General features: G+C 39.8%; 1 protein-coding gene across 12 annotated transcripts in view; it reads left to right on the top strand.

Annotated features, from left to right (window-relative positions):
- psd3l (pleckstrin and Sec7 domain containing 3, like) overlaps positions 1-24,858 on the top strand; it is a 156,761-nt gene extending 131,903 nt beyond the window's left edge. For all 12 annotated transcript variants that reach the window (XM_017489113.3, XM_017489112.3, XM_053686961.1 and 9 more), the window contains 6 exons: positions 2,330-2,523; positions 4,460-4,530; positions 9,997-10,154; positions 10,755-10,899; positions 12,922-13,065; positions 21,193-24,858. In XM_017489113.3, coding sequence (XP_017344602.1) covers positions 2,330-2,523; positions 4,460-4,530; positions 9,997-10,154; positions 10,755-10,899; positions 12,922-13,065; positions 21,193-21,393 — 913 coding nt within the window. In that variant the 3' untranslated portion in view covers positions 21,394-24,858. The remainder of the gene's footprint in view (positions 1-2,329; positions 2,524-4,459; positions 4,531-9,996; positions 10,155-10,754; positions 10,900-12,921; positions 13,066-21,192) is intronic.
- Positions 24,859-25,403: the final 545 nt, after the last annotated feature.

Genomic DNA, 25,403 nt, shown 5'->3' with positions numbered 1-25,403 from the left:
ATCATTTAGCCCGTGTCAAATGGTGTACCAGTATCAGTGCCTGCAGTGGTGTTCGATTTAGTTTAATATTATTTGGTTCAGGATGCAGCCTCATTCTCTGAGGACATGCTGTTTAGAGTTGATGTATTACTGGGTGTGATTTTTATTTTTATTTTATTTTTTTTTTTTTAAACTCCTTTTTTGTTTACAAAACCCCAGCTTGGTGAAATGCATGCTCAGTCGGGTTAAAATCTGGTGATTGACTGACTTGGCCAGTCTTAAACCTTCCACTTCTTCCTCCCTGATAAAGTCCTTTGTTGTGTTGGCAGTGTGTTTTGGATCGTTGTCTTGCTGCATGATGGATGAAAGTTCCTTCCGATTCATTTGGATGCATTTCTTTGTAAATTGTAGACTTCTGAATTCATTCTGCTGCTACCATCATGGGTTCCATCATCAATAAAGATTAGTGAGCCCGATCCAGAAGCAGCCACCCAAGCCATGACGCTACCTCCACCATGTTTCACAGAAGAGCTTGTATGTTTTAGATCATGAGCAGATCATTTCTTTCTCCACACTTTGGCCTTTCAGTTACGTTGGTAGAGGTTCATCTTTGTTCCAGAACTTTTTGTGGCTCGATATTTTTGCTCACCTACAAATTGGGTGGTCCGATACAAAATGTGCCCCGTTCGATGTCGTTTAACACGGCTACATATAAATACCAGGAAATAAAAGTTGAAATTCTAAACTCATATTCATCTTTTGATCTCAAACCCAAAAGTCTTCATTCTACAGCAATAAATGGGCCTTGATGTTCCAATGGTTTCGGAGGGAATTGTACATACAGGGGATTTTTGACAAAATGGAAACCGAGGAGTATGAATGACGAGGTGTTTAGTATTGATGCTTGTAATAGTGATCGGAAGGTCGGGGCTTCAAGGCCCTTAACCCTCTCTGCTCCAGGGGCGCTATATCAGGGCTGACCCTGCGCTCCGACCCCAACTTCCTAGCATGCTAGAGTATGCGAAGAAAAGAATTTCACTGTACTGTGATGTACATGTGACTCATTATGATCATTAAAAACAGCTCTTGTGCATTAAAGTCTTCCCTCCTAAAGAGAATGTTTGGGTTTGTCCCCTGCAATGAAGAGCAGCTTGGTTTCAAAGCGCAAGACTGGGTGGATCGTTATCATCAGAGATAATTGTGTGTTTAGTTACCTGCATCAAAATGACTCAAGTTTTACTTGGGTGAGGGCGGGGGGGGGTGCACACAGAGAGCTCCTAAAAGTGCTGATGCATCGGCTTGTACCTGTACCCATAATAACACACTCGCATAGTGGGTGTGAGAGCAGCAGTGACGAGAACTTTGTCCCTCTCAGAGAGCAATTTCTGTTTGAGTAGTAGCTTATTGCGCATAGGTAGAGTCAAGCAGAGTTAAAAAAAAAAAAAAAAAAAAAAACACCTAGAATGTATGTGTGGAGATGCCTGTATTGATTGTGATGATGCTGGAGAGGTGGTGAGAGCTAAATGGTTGTGCTGTTATGTATTCTTTTGAAAAACAACGTAGATTCCCTCCTACACATCAGCCCACGTTGTCTTTCACCAGCTTTTAGATACGTATTAATGGAATTCCACTAGATCCTTTACTTTGTGTGGGAAATGTGTTTTTTTTTTTTTTTTTTTTTTTTTTTTTTTTTTTTTTTTTTTGTAAAACCATTTCATTTATTTGTTTTGCATGTAACAGCTTATTACACTCCGTCATATTAGTTTCCTTATTTCTGATATAAAACTTCACATTGTCGTTGCACTTCAGTATGTTGTAATGGAGAGCAGACAGTCTTCTTCATCCACTTCTCCTACAGCGCTACAATGTGATGATTACAAAAATAGTTGATTGCATAAGCAGTGTTTTTTTTTTTTTTTTTTATATTTTATAAATAGTGTAGGATAGTAAGCGGAGTATTTAAGTTCCCGATGCAGGACGGATCATCACGGTTGTTTAGGAAAAAATAATCAAATCTGTTTCTATGTAGTTATATTAAGCATACATTATCTGACCCCCAGTGATCTATAACTAAGAGATACTAAAGCTTGTTGCTCAGTCATGTGTGAAGAGGAAAAGGAAAGGGGGGGGCGTCGGCACTTCTAGTTCACTACTGCAGTGCGGAGCATCAATTTTGTATGGACCTAAAAAATATACCAAATATTTGTAAAATCCGGTTTAAAATCATTTTTGTGCTACACAGTGGGGTTACCAAATTAGCAGACCATGTCTTTGCTTCAGAAATCTCATTAGCACAGTAGGATAAAGTAAATCCGGTGCGTAACTGTGGTGTTTTTTGTTCCGCCCTCAGTGACGGGGACGAGTTGAAGAAATCGCTGTCTGAGCTCGCGGACACAAAGAACGACAATGCCCACACGAAGAGCATCAGCAGGATCAGCAGCAGCAGCAACCCTTTCCTGGATATCGCCCACGACCCCAACGCTGCTGTTTACAAAGCAGGCTTTCTGGCTCGTAAAATCCACGCTGACATGGATGGCAAGAAAAGTAAGAGTAATAAACGAGGAGTAAAACTTTACAGGAGGGGTATAATATATATATATATATATATATATATATATATATATATATATATATATATATATATATATATATATATATATATATATATATATATATATATGAAAATCGTCACTGACTGGGTGACGTGATGCAACCCGACATTAATTATTTTCCTAGAACAACATCTTCTGAAGCGGTTTGTTCCCCTTATATCACGGCGATTACATTTTGTATCAATTAAAGAACACATTTATCCCGTTATGTTTGTAGGTGTGTAACTTCCCCGAAACAAGTCATTTACACAATAGAAGCTATAACTTCTCTACTTTTTATTTTCCTCTAACAAGACAAAAAAAATAATAAACGCACAGCGTATGTTGCTAAGAACTCTGAGTCCTGACTGACTGTTAGGCAGCGCTGACACTGGTGACTCCTTCCATAAACCTTCAATAAACTTCACCGTGTCAACGATTCTACGTTTTCCTTTACTAAAGAACAATGTATTTAAAAAATTGTGTTCTTATTAGTCACCATGCACGTCCCTGCGAGTTAGTTACTATGGAAAGGACAACATCCCAGAACGAGCGCATTAATATAAACCTGTGATTTGCCCAACAGTCAGATCTGCCATTATAGAAAACCAACCTTCAGACCAATCAGATCCGTGTCTTCGCCAAACAGTGTCACATTAATGAGCGAACTGCGCGAGCATTGCGGTTAGATTCCTTAACAAATGTATAGTCGTTTTTAAATTTTACATAGGTTTTTAAAGAAAAGACTTCAAATTTGCCATTCTTTGTTCTGAATGTTTGCTTTTTTTTTTGTTTGTAAGAAATACAGATTCCTTATCTCACATTAACATAATTAAATGGGTTTTTTCCCCCCTAAAAAAATAAATAAATAAATAAATCGAGGTAATGGGTGATGTAATCCACTAGAATAAAGGAGCTAATGCAAAGTGGAAAAGGTTATTAAAATAATTACTGAATTGTACAAGCTGGCAGGAGGAAGAGCAGGTTGAATACAGCAATGCTAATAGCCTGGCGCGAATGCATAGCATTCACCATTAGTGCTTTTTATTTCATGACCACGTCCGTCCCCTGTATAATGAGTTTCGGCCGACACCAAAAGAAAGAAAAGAATTTGGACTGGGTAGTATTGTGCTTACGTCTGAGGATTAAAGCCCAGCTCTGCAGAATGTCACTGTGGCATTTAGTTACACACACACACACACACACACACACACACACCCTGGCAATCTGATAGCACGGCTTCATCTTAATATGGTCTAAAATTAAATAGAATATCATAGTATTATAATATCATTTTGACAATATGCTAACAGGTGGCCCATTTGCTTTAACCTGCCAGAACGTAATGGCAACATTGCACAAAAATAGGCGTCTCTCCTCCTATTGCAGCTCTCTAAAGCCGTTCAAGCGTAAAAGATTTATAAAGACATGGTTAGAAACCGATCTCTGATCAACAGCTAATAAATTTCCAAATCTGATGGAAGTAAGATTAGTTTGTGGTGTCAGTCCGAGTACAGCAGTTTCACGCCATCTCCGGAATACCGTGTGCCAGCAAGGTCGAGTCCACCCACGGGACCGACTACTCTATTATAGTCGATATAAAAACAGCAGGGCTTATGTGTGCCGTTCCTGCGTTTGGATCGCCCAGTCATACGGTGCAACTAATCAAAAAGAAAACCTGCTAAATCTCTTGCTTATAAATGAACTTGATGTAGTGATGCAGATACTATAAGGACATATTTAAGCAACAAACAAACCAACCATGAAATGTTTGAATGCATTACCTGTTATTTACGTATTGCAGCGTTGACTATTCAGCGCATACAAGCTGAATTCTTTCCTTTTTATATTCACAAGGTTTATACATGCCTCTTGTTCATCTTTTCTAGCCCCTAGAGGAAAAAGAGGCTGGAAGACATTTTATGCTGTTCTCAAAGGCATGATCCTGTATTTACAGAAGGTACTTTTCCCCCACTCACTTTCCTGCTCTTACTGTGGCTAAACATGGCATTTTAAATGGGATTATTCACATCATTTAAAGTCATACAAGTTATTGCAAAATTTTATTTATATCCTGTTCATCTCTGTAAGTGATTACAGCAGCCAGCTTTAAGGTTCGTGGTACGTTGTGGTGGTCATCAGTCATGTGTTGCTACTGTCTGTTTTTTTTCCGCTATATAACCGCTGATAAATACGTGCCCGTGCGACACTTAGCACTTCATTCATTTGTACGCAGAGCAACGACGAACATGCGTTACATTTCTCATGTTCTATTTTGAATTCTAGGTGCTTTCGGAATAATTTACACTCAGGTTTGCTTTCCATTAAAAAAATAATTGACCTATTAACAAGCAACAAGGCACTTCCTATTTATTGTAAATGTTTTTCCACAGTCATTTGCATGTTCCTGTTTAAAAAAAAAATAATAATAAAAAAACAAAACAAAGAACAACAATGAAAATACTAAACCGTCAGTCATAGATTGAACTTGTGTGTTTCGAACATCGGAAACGGTTTCTACGGCAACGTATGTAGGAACGGAATATTCCCCATTAATGTGCATGTACACCGTTTGCCTTTATAACCGTTTGCCTTTTAACATTTATGCCGCGTTTCTCCTCTCGGTTTTAATATGAACCCACCATTTTTTTTTTAGGTAATCCATTGTAGACACTATCCAAACAGTCAACAAAATCATCTATAGACTCAACAACCTGTCAGGTGTCTTTCATGAAGCTTCTTGTGAAATAATTCCAAACTGAATGTCGGTTATGGTTGTTAAGTAAGGAATAAAACACTCAGGGTATGCCGTTATAGGAAAATAATTAACAACAGAGTGGTGTGATGCGATCTAACATGAATTAGAGGACCGTTAGAGCCGTGAAGTTGATTATTTATCAATCTCGAAGCGATTTATTCCTCTTATACTACAGCAGTTTGCCAATGATTGCCATTATTAATTTCAGTTTGGATAGGATTTGGATGGGCCGGGTTACAGCTCTTGAGGTTTCATAGATCCATCCATAGACTGAGCTCATCCCTAGTCCTATCACTATCTATCTATCTATCCATCTATCTATCTTTACATTTTCTTCTTGCTCTGGAGACCAAGAGGTTCTTGGCAAACTTTCTCGGATTCTTCCATCCAGAATCCATGGGGGATGCATATTTTTACACTCGACTGTATGTGGAGAACAGTATGTCCTTTTGCAAGTATGTGTCAGTCGCAGGCTGTAAATACATTGCTGGAGGTGTGTTAAGGCTTTGCAAAGCCAGATCAGCGTACGCTCCTTTACATTTATCATGCTTTATGGGGAGTGGGGCGCAGTATAGGAAGTCAATTGGATAATTCTGACTTGCGAAGATAATTATATACAATAAATGTACACAGTTGGGTTTTTTTTGTGTTTTGTTTTGTTTTAGTGCCATCCATTAGAGAGGGATTAGCTGAGAGTACTGACAGCTTTTAGCACAAAAAATGCTGCCTGTTTCCTAGCAATCTGTGTTGTCAGTTTTCTGATGGAAGCTGCTGATGGACAGTTGTATGAAAAAACGTGATGCCTAGTTATTATCTTGCCTGCAGATGTAATAGTTTATTAATACAAAGCTCAGGATAAACTATGTAAAAGTACTACAAGACGAGCGAATCGAAACGAAATGCATTTACTCATATCTAGAAACGACTTGTATGCGCTTAATAAATGCTCGACAGTGGCTCTGAGACAGTCCTGGGATTTAAACCCGCAACCTTCCAGACATCAGGACGAAACCTTTACAATGGTAGTTCACATAGGCGCAGTTATGGAGCAGCGGTGTTTTATGTGAGGCACAGGCATGAGCGCATTGCTAGGAAACAAGAAGGATGTTTGTCTACATTTCCTGACTGATTTCAGCTTGAGCCAGAGCTTTTCATGGCGTCACCGGTCATCGAGCAGTGTGCCTGATATATTAACCGAGGAGTGGCGATCATGTTGAATGAATCTTTGTGACTCATCAGCAGTACACAGCGAAGTGTAGATTTGAATTTGAAATGGACCTTTTGACTTCGTGTGCAGACGAAGGGTCTCAACGGTCTTGACTTGCACTAAGCAGAACACGACTGATTCGCTTTACTCTCTCAGCTAGTGTGGGCTGTATTTAGAGTCGGCGACTTGTGTATTACGTGGGCAAAGTTAAGCGTATTCAGAAATGATAATGAGTCTTTATTTATCTCGCATACATATGCACAGGGAAATTATTTTCTTCATATACCCCAGGATATCAGAAAGCTGGGGTCAGAGCGCAGGGTCAGTCATGATACAGCACTCCTGGAGCAGAGAGGGTTAAGGGCCTTGCTCAAGGGTCCAACAGTGGCAGCTTTGCAGTGCTGGAGCTTGAACCCCCGACCTTCCGATCAGAGCCTTAACCCAATGACGGGGGGCAGTGGTGGCTTGGTGGTTAAGTCAAATGGGATATGCATAAGTCGATACAGGTTATGCAAGGTTGCTCAGTTGTTCTTGAGTTTTTCGGGAGCGCCTATACTGCCGACTTTAAACACTACCGCTTGCCTTTAAGCCCCCAAAAATCTGGGATAGAAAATGTGGACTGAACAAGGAGACTGAGTTTTATGGGGTTTTTTAAAAAATGATTATTATTGTCTTTGCTGTATTATGATGTGAAATAAAAGCTAGAGACAATTTAAAAATGACGACTTGAATGAGAAGATGGCAAGCATTAGCGTCATGGCAACAGCTACTATGTGTTTAGTAGGCTATACACTGATCAGCTATAAAATTAAAACCACCTGCCTAATATTGTGTAGGTGCCCCTTGCGCCACCAGAACAGCAGCAAGCTGTAATAATAAAGAGTCATCATAAAATGTCTCATTTATGTTAATACTGTTGTATCTGAGTATTAGTAAATGAACACAGCCCAAGCTGTTTCTTCTTCTGCAAGCCCAGATGTTTGTGATATGATCGCATTTCATTTCATTCTGAATTTATTTACATTACACTGTAATCATAATGCTGTGGAATATGCGAATATGTCTTTATAGCTGTCATTACGATGGGCATTTAATGCGCTGCTTGGTTCACTGTTTTCCCCTTCTAACAGGCTCACTTCTAGATGATGTAAACCACAGCAACTATACTTTAAAGACCTCCAGAGGTTCCTTCATTCCGTGTGGATGGTGTGGATTTAAACACCGGTTAAAATAAACATGTATATTTTCAGAGAGACTTGGTGCAGATGACTAATGGGGTTATTTTTGCCATCGTTCTTCTCTCTAAAATGTCTCAAAACAACGTTACACCAGCCTATGAATAGTAGGATCTGAAATGTGTCATCACTTATCAACTAGTTCACGTGACCGTATCATGTGATTAATGTAAATGTAATTAATTTGAAAAAAAATCAGCATACGGTTGACTTGAAATGTAAAGATGGATGAGTATTCGTATCTAGCTATCTACCGATCTTTATCTGTATTTATATTTCAATTCAAGATTCTATCGGATTTGACGTAAAGTCTATTTATTATTAAACGTGGTAAGCGCTACATCAGTACAGAGTGGGTGTACAGTTGTATTTTTAGATCTGTTTCTTTGTGTATTGGTTTTCCTATATAAATGTTCACGAATATGTCGCTTTCCATCTTTAAATATTTAACTGATTAAATTGACTTTCCCGCTAAATGCTCTTCCTCTAAGTGTTACTCGGAGACTTCTCGGAGACACTGGAGCTATAAATCTGCAGTAAAAATGTAGCCTTTTAAGCCCATCAAAGCTGCAAGCATCTGAGAACAGCTGAACTTTTTTTTTTTTTTATGTGAGGAGTAGCAGCCCTGGAATATGAAAAGTGATAACCTTGACATCACATCTGATAGACCGAAGGCGAGTCGCTGCTGTTTACCATTCGCCACACACGTGTCAGCGTGGCCAGAATTTATAACCTAGCTTCTCCTGCACCTCGCTGACCTGGTTTACACTTCTCAGTATAGCCACAAGTTCTGATAACACCTCCCACTCGATTATTTACCTCGGTCTGGTCTGGAACGTACACGCAATGAAGCTTTTTCACGCTGACTCTAACTGTATTTTTAGAGTCTAAATATGTTCTTGAGCAGTAACACATCACTTATGTTTAGCATGATTGTTTATGATGTTATACTGTGTGTGTGGTGTGAATTTTTGGAAGGTTTCTTTAAATTCTCATCCAGTGCCTTTTCCAAGAGCTGCATTTATAGCCACAAATTGTGGATGCTGGATATATACCGTTTCTTTTAAAGGCATGATGCAGGGGACTGGGTTTGGAGGAGTCTTAAACTATTGGGAATATGATTGGATGTTTTCGTACCTTCCATGAGAACTTGTGTGTGTATATATATGTGTATATTTTATTTATATGTGTATATATATATATATATATATATATATATATATATATATATCCATACACACACACATGGTAATCCCCTCATTTAATACAACAACGCACAAATTATGCAAAAACACGAGCATTGTTTATACAGTTGAATTCTTCAACTTAATTGGTCAGAAAGTTTATTCATTTTCTATAACAGCACAGTTCTGGCATTAGTCACTTGTTCTAATATGTTAACATTTCTATAGTAGCAGCTCATTCACAAGGGCTTGTATGGTGGTCACATAGTCCAAGTCTAATAACAGATTTAAAATGTGCCGTTAGTTGCCAAATAAAAAATGTATAAGTGTTGATATGGTGAAATTTTCTATAAGGAGATGTTTGTTTAACATTTGTGGAAGGAGTCTGCAATGTCAGCGCTACGTAGTGGTCCCGGAGTTGTATTAACTTCGAGAGAGAGAAGAAATCTGTTGAGAGAACAACTGTTTATAACTTCTATAATATGAATGTAATTATAAATGGTTAAAAAAAAAAAGTGTCATTAATAGTTTAAAAATGGTTCTTGTTGGCAAATTGCCGTGGTATAAAGGAATAAAACGCTCGTGTTTAAGTCAAACGCAGGCTATAAAGTTATCGGTCATTCTGAATGTTCTTCTCTAAATTAAAATAGAAGAAATTTAAATAAATAGTCAACCTTTTCTGGTTTTAATTAGAAGGATGGTTTCTCAGAAGACCTCTAAATAACTAGTCATGAGTAATACAAAGACATCTGAATCTTGCTGAATTTGACCACAAGCATTCATTTTTGGGTGTGCATCCAGTGTTTGAGGCAGCAATAAATTGTCATTTCTCTGTTGTTTATTGTAGAAAAGGCAAGAAAAGAATGCAGACGCTTTTCTTCAAATTAAGAACTTGATGTAGAATGCTCAGGCTTTCATATCATCCGGGAGACTAATACCCCCCAGCTTGGGTTGTGCCACTTCAGACAAATCATAATTTTTCATGGAAATGTAATAAATATATTTCTTAGCTACATTAAGTGCTGTCCTTTTTGTCCTGCAGGATGAGTACAAACCTGAGAAGGCCCTGTCCGAGGAGGACCTGAAGAACGCCATCAGCGTGCATCATGCCCTGGCCATAAAGGCAGTAGATTACGAGAAGAAGCCCAACGTGCTGAAACTGAAGACAGCCGACTGGAGAGTCTTCCTCTTTCAAGCCCAGTAAGAGTCACTGACTGTCCAGGAAATGCGCAGTTTATCGAAGACAGAAATGCCATCACTCACCGGACCACACTGGAGATAGGGGAGACAAGAGACCTCCCTTGGAACCAAAATCTAATTTCATGCTCGGGTTCATAGTGAAAACACATTTTTCTTCCCTCCTAGCTGTTACTTTTTTTTTTTCTTTTTCCTCTTTCACCTACTTGCCTTAGTATTCATGGCAAACTAAATAGAACCTAATCAATAAAAATAGACTGGAGCTCTCCTCAGGAACCATTTTTAAATGTGTTAATTAGTGCTGTTCACTCTGTGACAGTAGTAAAGTACTGCAGCACCATAATGGGCACATAGTGAGAACATTCCTGCTCTTTCCCCACAGTGTCAATGGTCTAAGATACTTCTTTTTTTCTTTTTTTTTTGCGTCAAAGTAGCCTGGAACGTTTTAATGTATTCCATATAATGACTCTGTCAGTAGTGCAATACAATAGGAAATATTATCACTCTGTGATTCTCAAGCAGATAAATTTTAATCCACTTAACGGTCAAGGCAGGCTTTTTCACCATATAGCAAGTGCTCACTGTCATCTCTTTCCTCCGCAGGAGCCCTGAGGAGATGGAGTCCTGGATCAGAGTCATCAACTCGGTGGCTGCCATGTTTTCCGCACCCTCCTTCCCCGCTGCCATCGGGTCACAGAAGAAATTCAGCCGCCCGCTGCTGCCAGCCACCACCACCAGGATGTCACAGGTGAAATCAACCACAAATGCAAGCATGCCTATAGATTAAGGATTACTAACAGCATCGTGCCTCTTTTACACTTGGTAACAAAACTAGTGGATGTAGAAAACCGTGTAACGTATCTGAGTTCCACTATTAGTTTTGTCTAAATTCTCCAGTGATCTATTTAATACAGATCATCACTTTTAACTCTGTCTCGAAGTCCGCTGGCGTTCCATTATGCCGGCGGGATGTAAATCGACCTATCGCACATTTTCAATATGTATAAACAAATGTATGATTTTTGTCAGCACAAGTTTGTTATAAGACTCTGTAGTCAGGACTCTGTTGGGTTTCTGTGTGTAGAGTATCATGACTCTGCTGGTGAGCAGAGCGATGGGAAAGGAGAGGGGTGTGAGCCCCCTGCTGGGCAAACAATTCACACCTCTCCACAATAACATTGGTGCAGAGATAAAACGGACAGCAGAACTAAAGCTTTTTTGATAGTAAAACACCGTATACGACTGCCACAATAAAATTATAACATTTAAACCTAGTAGGCTAGGTAAAAAAAATTAATGAATTTATAAAAAGCTTATAAAAAACTGCAAATTCTTAAAGCCTTAAGTGTCTACTCTCATATGAGCCATTAACCACTATTGTGGAGTGTGACATCACAAACAAATCCAAAGCTGAACACGGACACCCCAAAACAGGTGGAAATTCCCAATTTTTTTGCCTCTGGGAGTGTGAATCCCACAGCAATCCACTCTTGAGAGCCAAGGGAGAAAAATTGGACGTGCTGTTTCTGTGGGAGAGATGGTATAGTCTTTCTCGCCTGTGATTGGCACTAGCCAATTGAGTGAGTCTTAGAGAGGGCACTTGTCCTAGGAGTTTGATACGCTGCCCTGTGATGTAGCATGAGCAGCAGTTGAAAAGGATGCAATTGGATGGCTTTACGTATCTTGGAGGAAGCACCGGTTAGACTTAACCCTCCCCAGTTAGTAGTTGTCGTTTGATAGGGTAGAGTTGGCTGGTCAGTGGTTATGAATTGACGGGAGAAAATCCATATAATTAGTTCACAACTCAGACCAGAGTGGGTAAATAAAATTAAAAATCTGTGAAACTCTCCCCTTTCTGATCGAATGTCTCTAGCCCTGTAGCTACTCTCTGGTCCACTGAGCTGCCTTTAGCTAAATAATTTACATTAATGCTACAATAGAGAATCTGCAACAAACATAGTGGTGGTTCATGTTCAAAGAAAACGAGTAGCTGAGTCACATCCAATTTTTTCCATGCATTTATCGACTGCTACAGTATTATTATTATTTTCTTGAAGTACTCAGTTAGGTACACTGAAATACTCCCAGCCTATGTTATACTATTCTAAATAGTGAACAAGTGAGTGAGGGAGCGATTTCAATTCATTTTAATTTGTATAGCGCTTTTAACAATGGACATTGTCTCAAAGCAGCTTTACAGAAACATATAAACACGGTATACAGATTTTAAGTGTGTGGATTTATCCCTATTGAGCGAGCCGCTGACGACGGTAGCAAGGAAAAACTCCCTAAGATGATATGAGGAAGAAACCTTGAGAGGAACCAGACTCAGAAGGGACCCCATCCTCATCTGGGTAACAACGGATAGTGTGAAAGTAAAAGAACGTTCGTTATGTTTTTTTTTTTTTTATATGAAGTCTGTTTGTTGAACTAGTCCACTGATCAATAAAGGAGATCTGAGTGAAAAATTGTATGTGGTACTTGCAGTCCTAAGGCCATAGCAGCAACCATAGTCCCAGCAACCACAGCGAGAATGCCCATGTGGAATTGAGGTCCAAAACCAGTTCCATGGTACAAGCGGTACTTCAGACACAGTGTTGAATTAAAGTTTGTCCTAGGCTAATTCTAATGGAACTACTGTATCTAACTATGGGAATCGCTACGATGATATTTCTGCTTAATGTTAAACTACTGGATGTGGATGTATATTTCTAGGTAAAGGCGTTTAAGCTGGAGTTCTGTTTTTACTCATCTTTTCGTTGTATCGCAGGAGGAGCAGCTGAAGTCGCATGAGGCCAAGCTGAAGCACATCTGCACAGAATTAGCCGAGCACAGGTCCTACCCTCCAGACAGGAAGGTCAAAGCCAAGGAGGTTGATGAATACCGCCTGAAAGAGCACTACCTAGAATTTGAGGTAAAGAAATCAGCGCTCGCATCGCAAGTACTTGTTGCATTACACTTTTATTCAATCGTTAAAGCCATTGTTTTCATATTTACTCTGTCACTTCAGTACATGCTTGCACTCATTGTCTTTGACACATTTTCCCGGAGAGTGCTAGAACAGTGCTTGCCTCGATTTGACAGAAATAGGCTTGTTTACACATGCTGACAGATGCTCTGGCGAACACTGGCTCTTTTATTCACCGGACTTGAATGACTGACGGGGAAGAAGCGAATTCTGAGCCACTACACTACTAGTGCATTTTTAACTGCTTTCTTTTTCTTTTCTTTTCTTTTTTAATTAATCTACACTTTGTTTTAAGTAGATGGAATTACTTGTTCAATGGATCAACACCATCTCAGCATAATTATAATGTTATATAGTGGTGCTTGAAAGTTGGTGCATAAATATTTGACCTAAAACATCGTCAGAGTTTCACAGAACTCCTAAAAGTATATCAAGAGAACCCATTTAAACAAATGAGACAAAAATATTATACTTATTGTATATATTATATATTTATTGAGGAAATGATCCAATATTGCATATTTGTGAGTGGCAAAAGTATGTAAACCTCTAGGATTGGCAGTTTATTTGAAGGTGAAATTAAGAGTGTTTTCAATCAATGGGATGACAATCAGGTGTGAGTGAGCACCCGGTTTTATTTAAACAATGGGGATCTATCAAAGTCTGATCTTCACGACACATGTTTGTGGAAGTGCATCATGGCACAAACAAAGGAGATTTCTGAGGACCTCAGAAGAAGAGTTGTTGATGCTGATCAGGCTGGAAAAGGTTACAAAACCATCTCTAAAGAGTTTGGACTCAACCAATCCACAGTCAGACAGATTGTGTACAAATGGAGGCCAGACCATTGTTCTCCTCATCAGGAGTGGTCAACCAAAAAAAGATCACTCCAAGAGCAAGTAGTAGTCTGCGAGGTGACAAAGGAACCCACGATAACTTCTAAGCAACTAAAAACAACTATTGGCTAATGTTCATGAGACCACCATAAAGAGAACACTAAACAACAACAATGGTACAACAATGGGTTGCAAGGAGAAAGTCACTGCTTTCCAAAAAGAACATGGCTGCCCATCTGCAGTTTGCTAAAGATCACGTGGACAAGCCAAAAGTCTATTGGAAAAAATGTTTTGTGGACAGAAGAGACCAAAATAGATTTATTTATTTATTTATTTATTTTTTTAATGAGAAGCGTTAAGTTTGGAGAAAGGAAAACACTGCATTCTAGCATAAGAACCTCATCCCATCTGTGAAACATGGTGGTGGTAGTATCATGGTTTGGGACTGTTTTCCTGCATCTGAGCCAGGACGTCTTACCATCGTTAATGGAACAATGAATTCTGAATGATACCAGCCAATTCCAAAGGAAAATGTCAGGACATCTGTCCATGAACTGAATCTCAAGAGAATGTGGGTCATGTAGCAAGACAACGACCGTAAACACACAAGTCATTCTACCAAGAATGGTTACAGAAGAAAAAAGTTAATGTTTTGGAATGGCCAAGTCAAAGTCCTGACCTTAATCCAATAGAAATGTTGTGGAAGGACCTGAAGCAAGCAGTTCATGTGAGGAAACCCACCAACATCCCAGAGTTGAAGCTGTTCTGTACTGAGGAATGAGCTAAAATTCCTCCAAGCTGATGTGCAGGACTGATCACCAGTTACTGGAAACGTTTACCTGCAGTTATTGCTGCACAAGGGGGTCACACCAGATACTGAAAGCAGAGATTCACATACTTTTGCCATTCACGGATATGTAATATTTTCATGATCATTTTCTTGTATAAATAAAAGGCCACGTATAATATTTTTGCCTCATTTGTTTAATTGGATTCTCTTTGTCTACTTTTAGGACTTCTGATGATGATGATGGAAATCTGATGATGTTTTAGGTCATATTTATGCAGCGACACAGAAAATTCTAAAGGGATCACAAACTTGCAACACCACTGTATGGTATGTTTGTACCAATTAGCAAAAGGTCACATTAATGAATTCAGTGAAAGGGAACACATGATACATAATTTCTCTCATAACTATTTAACCGTCGGAATCAGCAGAGGCTTTCGCAGAACACGCAAGTCTTTACTTTGTGCAAAAGCCTAGTAACTGTTTCCATCTATTTTAATTTCGTGTCTAATCCCTTTGTGAATATTTGTTGAATGTTTGTTCTACTCTCTAATTACTTTCCCCAAGGCTTCTTACAAATGATACAAGACCATGCTTGAGGGAGCCGTTGTTAGAAAGAGATGTTACTAAACCCTCCCACACAGTCTTGTATTCCGTGTATCCTGCATGTAGTTCTCGAGCGAACTGAGTATTGTTTATTCAGGTGCTGAATTGTTGGGCGGTGCTGTATTTATGTCATTCCCATGAGAAGCTTTTGGTTGTCTGATCTCAGATATAAGTGCTAACGGTCAGAGTTTGCTGTTAGCTTTTTTTTTTTTTTTTTTCCCCTCACTCACCATTTTCCAGCATCATTCAATGTCATGTTAATGCAAATTCCAGCGTAGAAGTAGTAGAGACAAGAAATGTTTGAATCAAAGCTCCAGAATGCAGTGCAGCTGTATGACACAGTTCAACCGAGTTACGGCAAAGAATCAGCTCCGTTAGTGATCTTCGAAATGCCAAGCATGTTGGGGATGTTGGCTTCAGAGCTGAACCTTTTGGAAGATAAGCTGTATGAGCTTATAGAATTCAGGGATGTCCAATCTTATCCGGAACAGGCCGGTGTAGGTGCAGGTTTTCATTCCAACCAAGCAGAAGCCACACCTGAGTCTATTGAAAGCCAAGATCAACTGATTAAACAGGTGGAAACAGGTGTGGCTCCAGCTTGGTTGGAATACAAACCTGCACCCACACCGGCCCTTTTGCGGATAAGATCGGACACCCCTCGATGAAGTAAGGGCCAAATCTCACTGGTGCCCCTATTAGCAGGTGGGTAATGTAGAAAGTGGATATCCATAATGAAAATAGACCAACATGATGATGAAACATGTTTAAACTCAGAATTTCACTATCAAATAAATCACGGTTGCCATTGAAGATCACGTTAATTATAAAGATTAATGTGCAGTCGTTCAAGCTGGGGTTGAACCTTCACCCTGAACTCTCACACATCCTTCAGTGTCCAAAGGGCTTAGCCGAAAACAGCGATTTATTCTTACATCTATACTCCCTGCGTTCCCTGTTACTCCCTGTTACCTTCAATGATTTTGATAAAGTATTCTGTGGCACAGTTAAAAGCAACCACAGAAACTTCATTCACAGTTGATGTAGCAAATAAAGGGTCGTTGAAGGTTACTGGCCAACTAGGAATTCCCATGGAAAAACAATCATCTAATCCTGCAACGTGCCTCAGGCTGGCCCTAGCTCATTCGTTAAAAATGCTGGTGCAGACACAAGCCTGCTGAAACCCAGGCAGTGTCTGGGGAGTTCATGCAAAGATTACATCTGCCAGCAGTGCAGACATGACACCATGCATCTCGGAGATAACGAGTACAGCAGTGCTGAAGAGCACAAATGCCTCCAGTCGGAAGTGGCGAGGAGGACCAGGACTTGGTTTTAGAGAGAAATATGTCCGCATCCGAGGTACGTCAAATGCAGCAGTAATCCCACTATACGGGTTGGTTGGGTTTCCTTTCGATTCTGGTTCCTCTCAAGGTTTTGTACTCGTGTTGGCTGAGGGACTGACTCGGGAACCTAACTCTAAATCCGCATCCAGAGTTCTAAAAAGCTGCCTCGTGCCGATGCCGATTTGTTTAAAGCGCTCTACGAATAAAATTGAATCGAATGCATAAGTGACACTTTCTGTGAGACGCTAAAAAGCTCCAGTGCTTTATTTTCATAGCCACAATGGATAATTTGTCGAAGAAACAAATATGAAGCTGCGATATGAAACATCAGTCGTTTGCTTAGGCGTGTCACATTTAAGGGCAGCTTGACGATGAACTTTTTCAAATAGCGGGTGGCAGCTGTTGCTTGCTGTAGTAATGAGACGATTTGCTGTAGAGCCATGACGCCTCCCAGCAGCCAGGAGATTTAGACTAACACGCAAATCAGAATTCACCACTAGGAAATGGACATTGTGGCGCAGTGGAATATCATCGTAATATAAAGCCTGTTCTTTGCAGGTGAAGTGAAAGATAGATGGTCAAATCTTGGCTAATGTTTTGCAGCACCACGTAAATGGCGAATGGCTTTTAGGGAAATTAAATCAATTGCATTCCAGTATGGTTCTGAATTTCATTGCTGTTGAATTTCAGATAGATGTGTAAACAGTAGGACGTGTAATAATAATAATTATTATTATTATTATTATTATTAGATTAACAAATACCCCCAGCTGCTTGATCTACTGCCTGTTGACACTGCTCCGTTCGGCAGTATTGGGACACGCATGACTCTGAGATAGTTTCCCAGGCCATAAGACTGCAGAAGAACAGCACACTGCACCTGTACATTACACATTACATCTTCTACTGCACTCAACACTTTACATACCCACCTAACTGTTTACATATACTGCTACAAACATATTTATATTAATTATATAGTCATTTAAACACCACTTGTTGCCATTACCAGAATTCTTGCGTTATACTGGACAGCTCAATATATATGGTTTATTACATTTTTTTTTTTAAATGCACGCAACAACAGCTCTATTTTACTGTGTCTTTTGTATTTTATATTCCCTGTATCTCTACTTATTCTTATTTACACCACAGAGCTATAGAATTCACACATCTTAACTGGTCAGAAGGTGTTGATTCATTTTCTACAACAGCACAACTCTGACCGTAGCGCCATCTGGAATTCAAACGATATGTTTATACCACGTATAACTCCTTTTAATATATTATCTTTCTATAGTAGTGGCAAATTCAGAAGGCTTCTATGATGGATTACGCTACATAATCGAAAGCGAATAAGAAATGTATAAACAAGCTGATTATTTAACAAAGAAAAAAGGTATCGTCGATGATCTGGTGAAGTTTTCTGTAAGGAGACATTTATTTAATATTTACAGAAGGAGTCTTGCTTTTTTCCGTCAAATTGTGTTTTATTTCCTCTCAATACTTTTGACACAGATTGAATTCCATATATTAACTTCAAGTAAGGCGGGGGGGGGGGGGGGGGGGTCTGGTGAAGTATAAGAGGAATACAGGAACTCTGTTAACTCACTGACTTTGATTTTAGAGCTTGGCAACTTAAAAAGTTCACTCACCTTTTATATGTTTTTATCTTTTGTAGACACTGACCCATTGTTCTAATATATATATATATATATATTGTATATAATCCCTTGGTTGAGAAAGCAGGATGCTAGTTTGCACATCATGCATGAGATCATTTTTGCGATAATGTTCTACTCCATCTCTGCGCAAATGGCCGCAGTAATGGTGGCTGCTCCTTTCACCCGTCCTGTTTGCAGCTCTGCACTTCAGAGCTCTCGACTGGGTGCGGATGGAGTGGATTGATCTCCTGCAGTGTGCTTCAAACACTAAGCACACCTCCCTCAGATCTTCACAGCAGTGGCGTGAAACTCTTTGGAACAAAGCCCCTGTACTGCATTACCGTCAGATGCCACTAATCAATCTGTGCTTCGTGTCTCTTTGCCCCCTCCCTCGGAACACGCTCCATATCAAAGGAAGCTACAGCTCCAACATCTCCCGAGCTTGCTTTCTAATTCATGTGAGAGACCCACGGACTGTGTTCCGTCATTGGGCCATGCTTACGCTTCTGCCGCTGGAGACGTTCTCAGATTGAAACCTCGGATTCGTATTAGTTCCTGGACCTTTTAGATCGACGTTCCAGAAGCGTATTTAGTTCCTGCTCCGTAGCAATTATTTTATTTTTTATTTTTTTGTAGGAATCATTAAAGTGCACCTATTATTATGTTTTTTTTCAAATATTACCCTACATGGAGTGTGTTATGTAGCTGTTTGTGAATGTTAAAACATCTGCAAAGTTTCAATAATCAAAGCGCATGACAAACGGAGTTATTGACTCCCAAAATAAGGAACCGATTCTGAACAGCTGAAACGAGTCGTCAGTAATTCCAGACTGACTCCCTGTACTAACTTACGTAGGTTTGTCACACAAAAAAAACCCCGCCTCTGATCTTCTTCGGCTGCTTGGTAACAGACAGAGCTGAAACTCGTTAGTTAGTATTGAATAGTGGGCGTTTCCTTTTCGAAACACGCTGACGGCGGTAGACCGATTACATCAGACTGGGACATCTGACCAATCAAAGCAGTGTACGCTCTCTCTAAAGGAGGAGTTTAGACTGAATCCTTTAGAACGGATCATCGAACGAGTCGTTTGTGACACTGGGGGGGGAAAGGTAATGCTACATTAAAGTGTTTTTTTGACCTTGGATGCATGTAAATCTATTGTATGAGACTTTTAAAACAAAATTAGGCACGTTACAAACCCATAATAGGTGCGCTTTAAGTGGTGTTGGTGGTGTTATACCGCCAATTGGTCCAATTCTGAATGAATCCCCTTCTTTGAAAACCTAGGTTTAGTTGTCCTAAAGCTTATAATATGTCTGTGGTGACACAAGTAAAGCAGAATTTTCTTGACTCTCTGCTGAGTCATTGAGAGAACGTTGTGCATGTTTGTAACGAAACGCAGTTCTCAAGCGGCACAAAAGACTTGATGTGTAAGATATCTTTCTGCTTTCTGTTCTCAAGTCCATGTGGCTTTCCTCTGTTCTCCAGTTCGCTCCTGCATCCCAAAAATCAATGCTAATGCGCAAGGTGGGATCGGCTACTCTGGATCGCCCTTAGGTGTGAACGAGCCATCCGTGGTGCATTCCTGTATTCCACCAAGTACTCGTGAAAACCGAATGAATGAAGGTTAATAACGTGTAATCATATTCACAACAACAAAGTTCTGCACGTTCTCGACGTTCTCCGTGTTCCCCATCGTGCAGTTCACATCCCTTCTGTTTTAGATCCTCAAAATGGGACGGTTCTACAAAGAAACCATCCTCATATCGTTTTTTAGGCATGTTGCAGATCAATAGGTCTGACTGTGTGGGTTACACTTGAGTGATTAAAGGCGGAGCTTTATTCACGTGACCTCTAATGCTACATTAGGCATTTGATTTGAAAGTTTTGAAAGACGTGTGTATTTATTGTAGAAGCAGAAGTGACGTTACAGCGCGTGCCGAAGCGTTTCGTTCAGGATGCGAGAGAGCGTCTGTGTGTGTGGTGCATGACTTCAGGATTTGAAATACAGTAACCTTTTTATGTAAGACAGTGTTGAAGAGCTGCGTGTTCTCTGCAGGTATAACAGACACGGTCTGACAGCATCTCGCTGCGCTCGGGTAAAGCCGTGTCGTAGGCGGGAATCTCTTTTCTAATGATACGACCGGGTACACAGTAATCTTACCTCCGCAAGTCTATCCTGTTTCTGTGTCACTCCTTTATTAAGTGCCACACAGTGCCGGTTTTATTTCTAAATATAGAAATGATCTTAAGTTTATTTCGCGTTCAAGGCGCTTTAAACAGATGAGAAGATCTGGCTAGCTAGTCTAGCTCATTTGTACGTATTTGTACGCTTCTGCAGGTTGGATGTTGAGCTGAGGAATGCTGATATGTCTATGGGTTTTGGCTGGTGTAATTGGCAGTTCATTATGAAGATGTTTTCTTGCGTTATAAACTGAAGACATGTGATCAGTTGAACAAGGGATGCTCATCTGTCTCGGACCGTGCTGCAGCCGAGTGAGCATGTGGTGCTGAACGTGTAGGGGAAAAAAAAAACTGCTTAATTTTCATTTCATCTCGAAAGGGTTTTGCACATATACCGTCTTTTTAATTAGCGTACAGTCTTATGGGGGTAAAAAAAAATTTTTATTTATTTATATTTTTTTTTTTTTAAACCTCCGTAATGGTGATCAAAAATGAATGTATTTTAATAAAACAAATGTTTTTTAAATATCAAGTTATGACTTCAATTCTATTCCCAGAAAAGTACAGCGAGCGTGAATGACGTACTGAAGCGCTGCATGAAGAGCAGTGCGTTGTTAACGTCTCATTTTTCAAGGCCGTGTGTCTTTTGCAGGAAAACCGTTACGAGACGTACGTGAAGCTGCTGAAGGACGGCGTGAAGGAGGTTCTGTCTGCTAAAGAGAACGATGCGGCTCTGAAGAAATCCCAGTCCAGCCCACACCTCAACCAGGAATCCCAGCCGGCCGCGGCCAAGATCAAGCGCAACACGTCCGAGAGGAAGGACTACCGTCCCGAGACGCCCAAAGTCACATAGACGGCGTGTCTTTCTCCACCCCTCTTGAAAACAAGAGCCATTCTTCACAACATGTGAATATATTCTAGTGTAATTTATTCTCTGCCACTGTTGTAAACGGAAAACTGTTGTGTAAAATGTAATCGAATCGATACTCGTCCTCTTTAGATCGACTGGTGCTCGTGTAGCTGTTTGTAGGAGACATTACTTACATCCGTGTGGTCCTTTTTCATTTGGTTTCAGTGTCGTCGACATCGTCGCAGTTGTCATTGTCGTGATGAGCGTGCGATTTTAATTTTTTTCCTTGCGAGACGGTCGCTCGGGTCGTTCCCGCCGTGTCGCGTCTCGAGACATGATTTGCCTTTCACTCGAGACGAGTAGTGCTTTCTCGCCTACGGTTTAGAACCGATTTCCACAGCAGTTTCTTTGTGCATACAGTAGGCATTAGACGCGTTCTTTCTCTGAAGGTCGTTTTAGTATGGAAATGAAGTGAACATTAAAAGCAGTTTCTAGGCAAGTAAGGCTTCCAGAGAGAACGGACAGGAGACTCGAATGCTTTTCTCGTAATCGAGAGGAACGTTCTTTAAGGACCGCCGAGATTTTTATTTTTTCATTACAGTGATGGATCAGGATGTGAACACAGGAACGCCGTGCGTCGGGTCACGATCAACAGCTCAGCGGTTTAATTCCTTATTACTATAGCAAAACGAAGAGATACCCAAATCTCTCTCACTCTCACAGTCTCTCTCTCTCTCTCTCTCTCACTTACTCACTCACTCTTTCTCTCTCTCTCTCTCTCTCACAATCTCTCGCTCTCACTTACACTCACTCACTCTTTCTCTCTCTCTCACACAATCTCTCCCTCTCTCTCGCTCTCACTTACACTCACTCTCTCTCTCTCTCTCTCTCTCTCTCTCACACAATCTCTCGCTCTCACTTACACTCACTCACTCTTTCTCTCTCTCTCTCTCACACAATCTCTCGCTCTCACTCACGCTCACTCTTTCTCTCTCTCTCTCTCTCACACACACTCATACACTCACTCTTTCTCTCACACACAAACACGCACACTCATTCTCTTACAATCTTTCTCTCTCTCTCTCTCTCTCTCTCTCTATCTGTCAATTGTACCAGCATGTTACAGCAGTTTAGAAAATATGAAAAAAAGCCAGTTCATTATTTTTTAATGATAAACATGAGGTACTTAACAGCGATCGTTTGAAGCGAAGTTGAGTTGTATTTACAAAACATGGCTTTTCCGACTTGCAGAATGATGAACATCATTGGTGCAGGCGAGCCAATTATTTTTTTAAACTCTTAAAATAAAAAGTATTCTACCTTTTTTTTTGTTGTTGTTGTTTGTTTTCGTTTTGTTTAGTTGTTTTTTTTTGCGTAGTGTAAATGCCAATGCTCCTTTAGTGTATTTTATAATCTTATATATTTGGATTTATAATTCTCAGTTCAGGACATTATTGTTGTAAAGATGAAATTAGTATTTATAGTGCACTTTATGACTTAGTTCTTCGGTTTGAGTATTTCGAGCTTTATAAAAAATGGAAGAAAAAAAAATGAGTAGTGATGCGTTTCTTGGCTACATCGCAGGTTTTTTCAGGCCGTGTAAATCGTGTTTAGCTTATTGAAGGTACTGAGCTGAATGTACGTTTTATTTTTCTCCGTCAGCTCGAGCTGTAGCGTGTTAGTCTGTCAGTGGTTCTATAGTTTCGCCCTTATAAGTAGGTTGTGCAAAGACAAAGTTTCCTTTTAGGAGGCTATTTACGATGCTGTATAACAAGGAACGCTCGCCTTCTGGTGACGTCGCTCTTGATTTTCGAAGCCGCCGCTGTTTTCTTTAGGCAAAGGACTGAACACTATGAGCATTTTTACACTTCCATTGCTAATTGCACAAGTTTTCCATCGCAGATCCACATCGTTTTCAGCTATTGAAGGTTCGAATCGAATTTCGAATGCGTATTGAATAGAAGTATAGTCAGGCTGTTTTTGAAGATATTTTTCAGTTAGTTTATGCAAATCCCTCCAGTCATAAACGATGTTTACTTGAACTATACGTATTGAACTATGTAGGACACTTTATTTTTACTATATTTAGTTGTTTTGGTTTTTTTTTTTATTGTTTGTTTTAGTACACACATGGAGCGATGAACGTGAGCAGTAGAGTACGGATTAGGATAGTTACAGTTTATTATCGCAAGCGCACTCGGAACAATATTTCAGATCTGTTGCTTTTGCTGAATACTTCGTCATTAGCGCTTTTTTTCCCTGCTCATGCCACTATTTTTAAACAACAGTGAGGATTTTAATATTTAAGCACTTAATATGTACTCGTAGCTTTCTGCTTTCACTTTCGCTAGGTTAATGTCCAGCATTTAGAAGGTTTTTTTTTTTCCTCCCATATTTCGGGAGTTGACGGGAAGAAATTGACATCTTTCATATCGTTCATTTATGACTACATATACTGACCAAATAGTTTCCCTTGTAGATAGAGAATATTTTTTATTTCAGCAGTGCTCCTTTACTGGTAAAGAATTGAATAGTTCTTAGTAATTCATTTTGATAGGAACGATGGCAGGAGGACACAAACAAACTGAAACGTACGGTTAAACGACAACCACGTGTATATGTTGATTTTAAATGTCTTTTTTTTTTTTTTTTTTTTTTTTTTTTTTTTTAAATCACAGTTGTATCTAATTCCACCGACACCAACTACAAGTAATAATCCATAACATTTACGTTTTATTCAGACTGGAATGTAAGAAACTGGATGGTGTACATTTAGGAGAGGTCTAAGGTTTTCGCATAGACTTTGCCTTACAGAAATTCTCAAATAGCTCCAAGCTTTGTCAGTTTGCTGTAGCAAACCTCGTGCTAACGTTGTAGTCGAGACCACTTTAGTCCATGTCCAGATTAGAAGAGCGCTCAGAGGGGATTCGGGTAGAGTTGTGACCAAACCAAGACATGTCCCCTGTTAAAACGGACAGTTGGCAGGATTTCAAGCGACTGGACTGGACAGGACGGGGCTCAGGAGAGGGTTAAGATTTGGGTTACTCGATGTCATTGTGACGAGGCTGAGTATAAAATTTGACCGTCGACTCGGACGTTTCTTATTAAACTCCTAGATTCTCTAGTCATCTGTGTCCGGATCGAATCGGAGAGCAGCTGACTCTGTACATACTCATGCCTCTGTAGACAGTGATGCACCTTAGCCTTCTGATGGACTGTTTGGTCTCCAAACACCACTTAGAAATCTCTCTCAAAGCTGTGATCTTGTACAATCCTTTAACTCTGTAAATGCTGTTCAATATAACTGTCGCCCTGTGTTCAGAAGATTCCACTTTCCGCTTGTTCGAGTGAATTCTTGGCATGAGAGCGTGTCTTACGCCCTGTAGCCAAGATCAGGGACACAGTGCTGGTGTCATACAAACTGTAGATGGTTTCAGTGAATAAAATACAGTATTTAATTCAATGCTATACACGTCGTCTTGGTTTTTTTTTTATTTTTTTGCTTTGTGATGAATTTCCATACCTGCCATAGCGATATATATTAATATTAATTACATTCCTAATACGTCAGGAAGGCAACTGCCTGGAAAATGTAGGTGTCTAAAAGTGACACAAAGAGCTAATCAAAAGATCTGTGCTTCACTGAAATGCTCTTAGCCAAGGTAACAGCACAGCCTCCTACAGAGGACGCATAAGAAAATACCAAGTATCCCATGGCAACGCAAGACCCGAGAGCTGATTTAATGAAACAATATCAATGCTAAGCTCTGTATAAACGTAGCACAAAGTGTTTTTGCTCATCACTCCGTCTCTTTCAAGTAGACGATCCTATTATTTAATTCACAGTTGCTATGGAACCGAATCATCACAATCCGCAAGATGAGAATCATTTCTCACAGTTTACAGAAGTGCATGACAAATATTTATTTGTTCAGCATGATTATGCTCCCGGAACTGTAGTATGTTATAGCACAACACTACTGTATAGTCATGTATAGTCATTCCTCCGTTCA

The sequence above is a fragment of the Ictalurus punctatus genome, chromosome 16 (genome assembly GCF_001660625.3).
Source record: "Ictalurus punctatus breed USDA103 chromosome 16, Coco_2.0, whole genome shotgun sequence".
In the NCBI taxonomy this organism is placed as follows: Eukaryota; Metazoa; Chordata; class Actinopteri; order Siluriformes; family Ictaluridae; genus Ictalurus; species Ictalurus punctatus.
The sequence above is the reverse complement of the archived record's forward strand: the minus strand, read 5'-3'. Positions and strand labels throughout refer to the sequence as shown.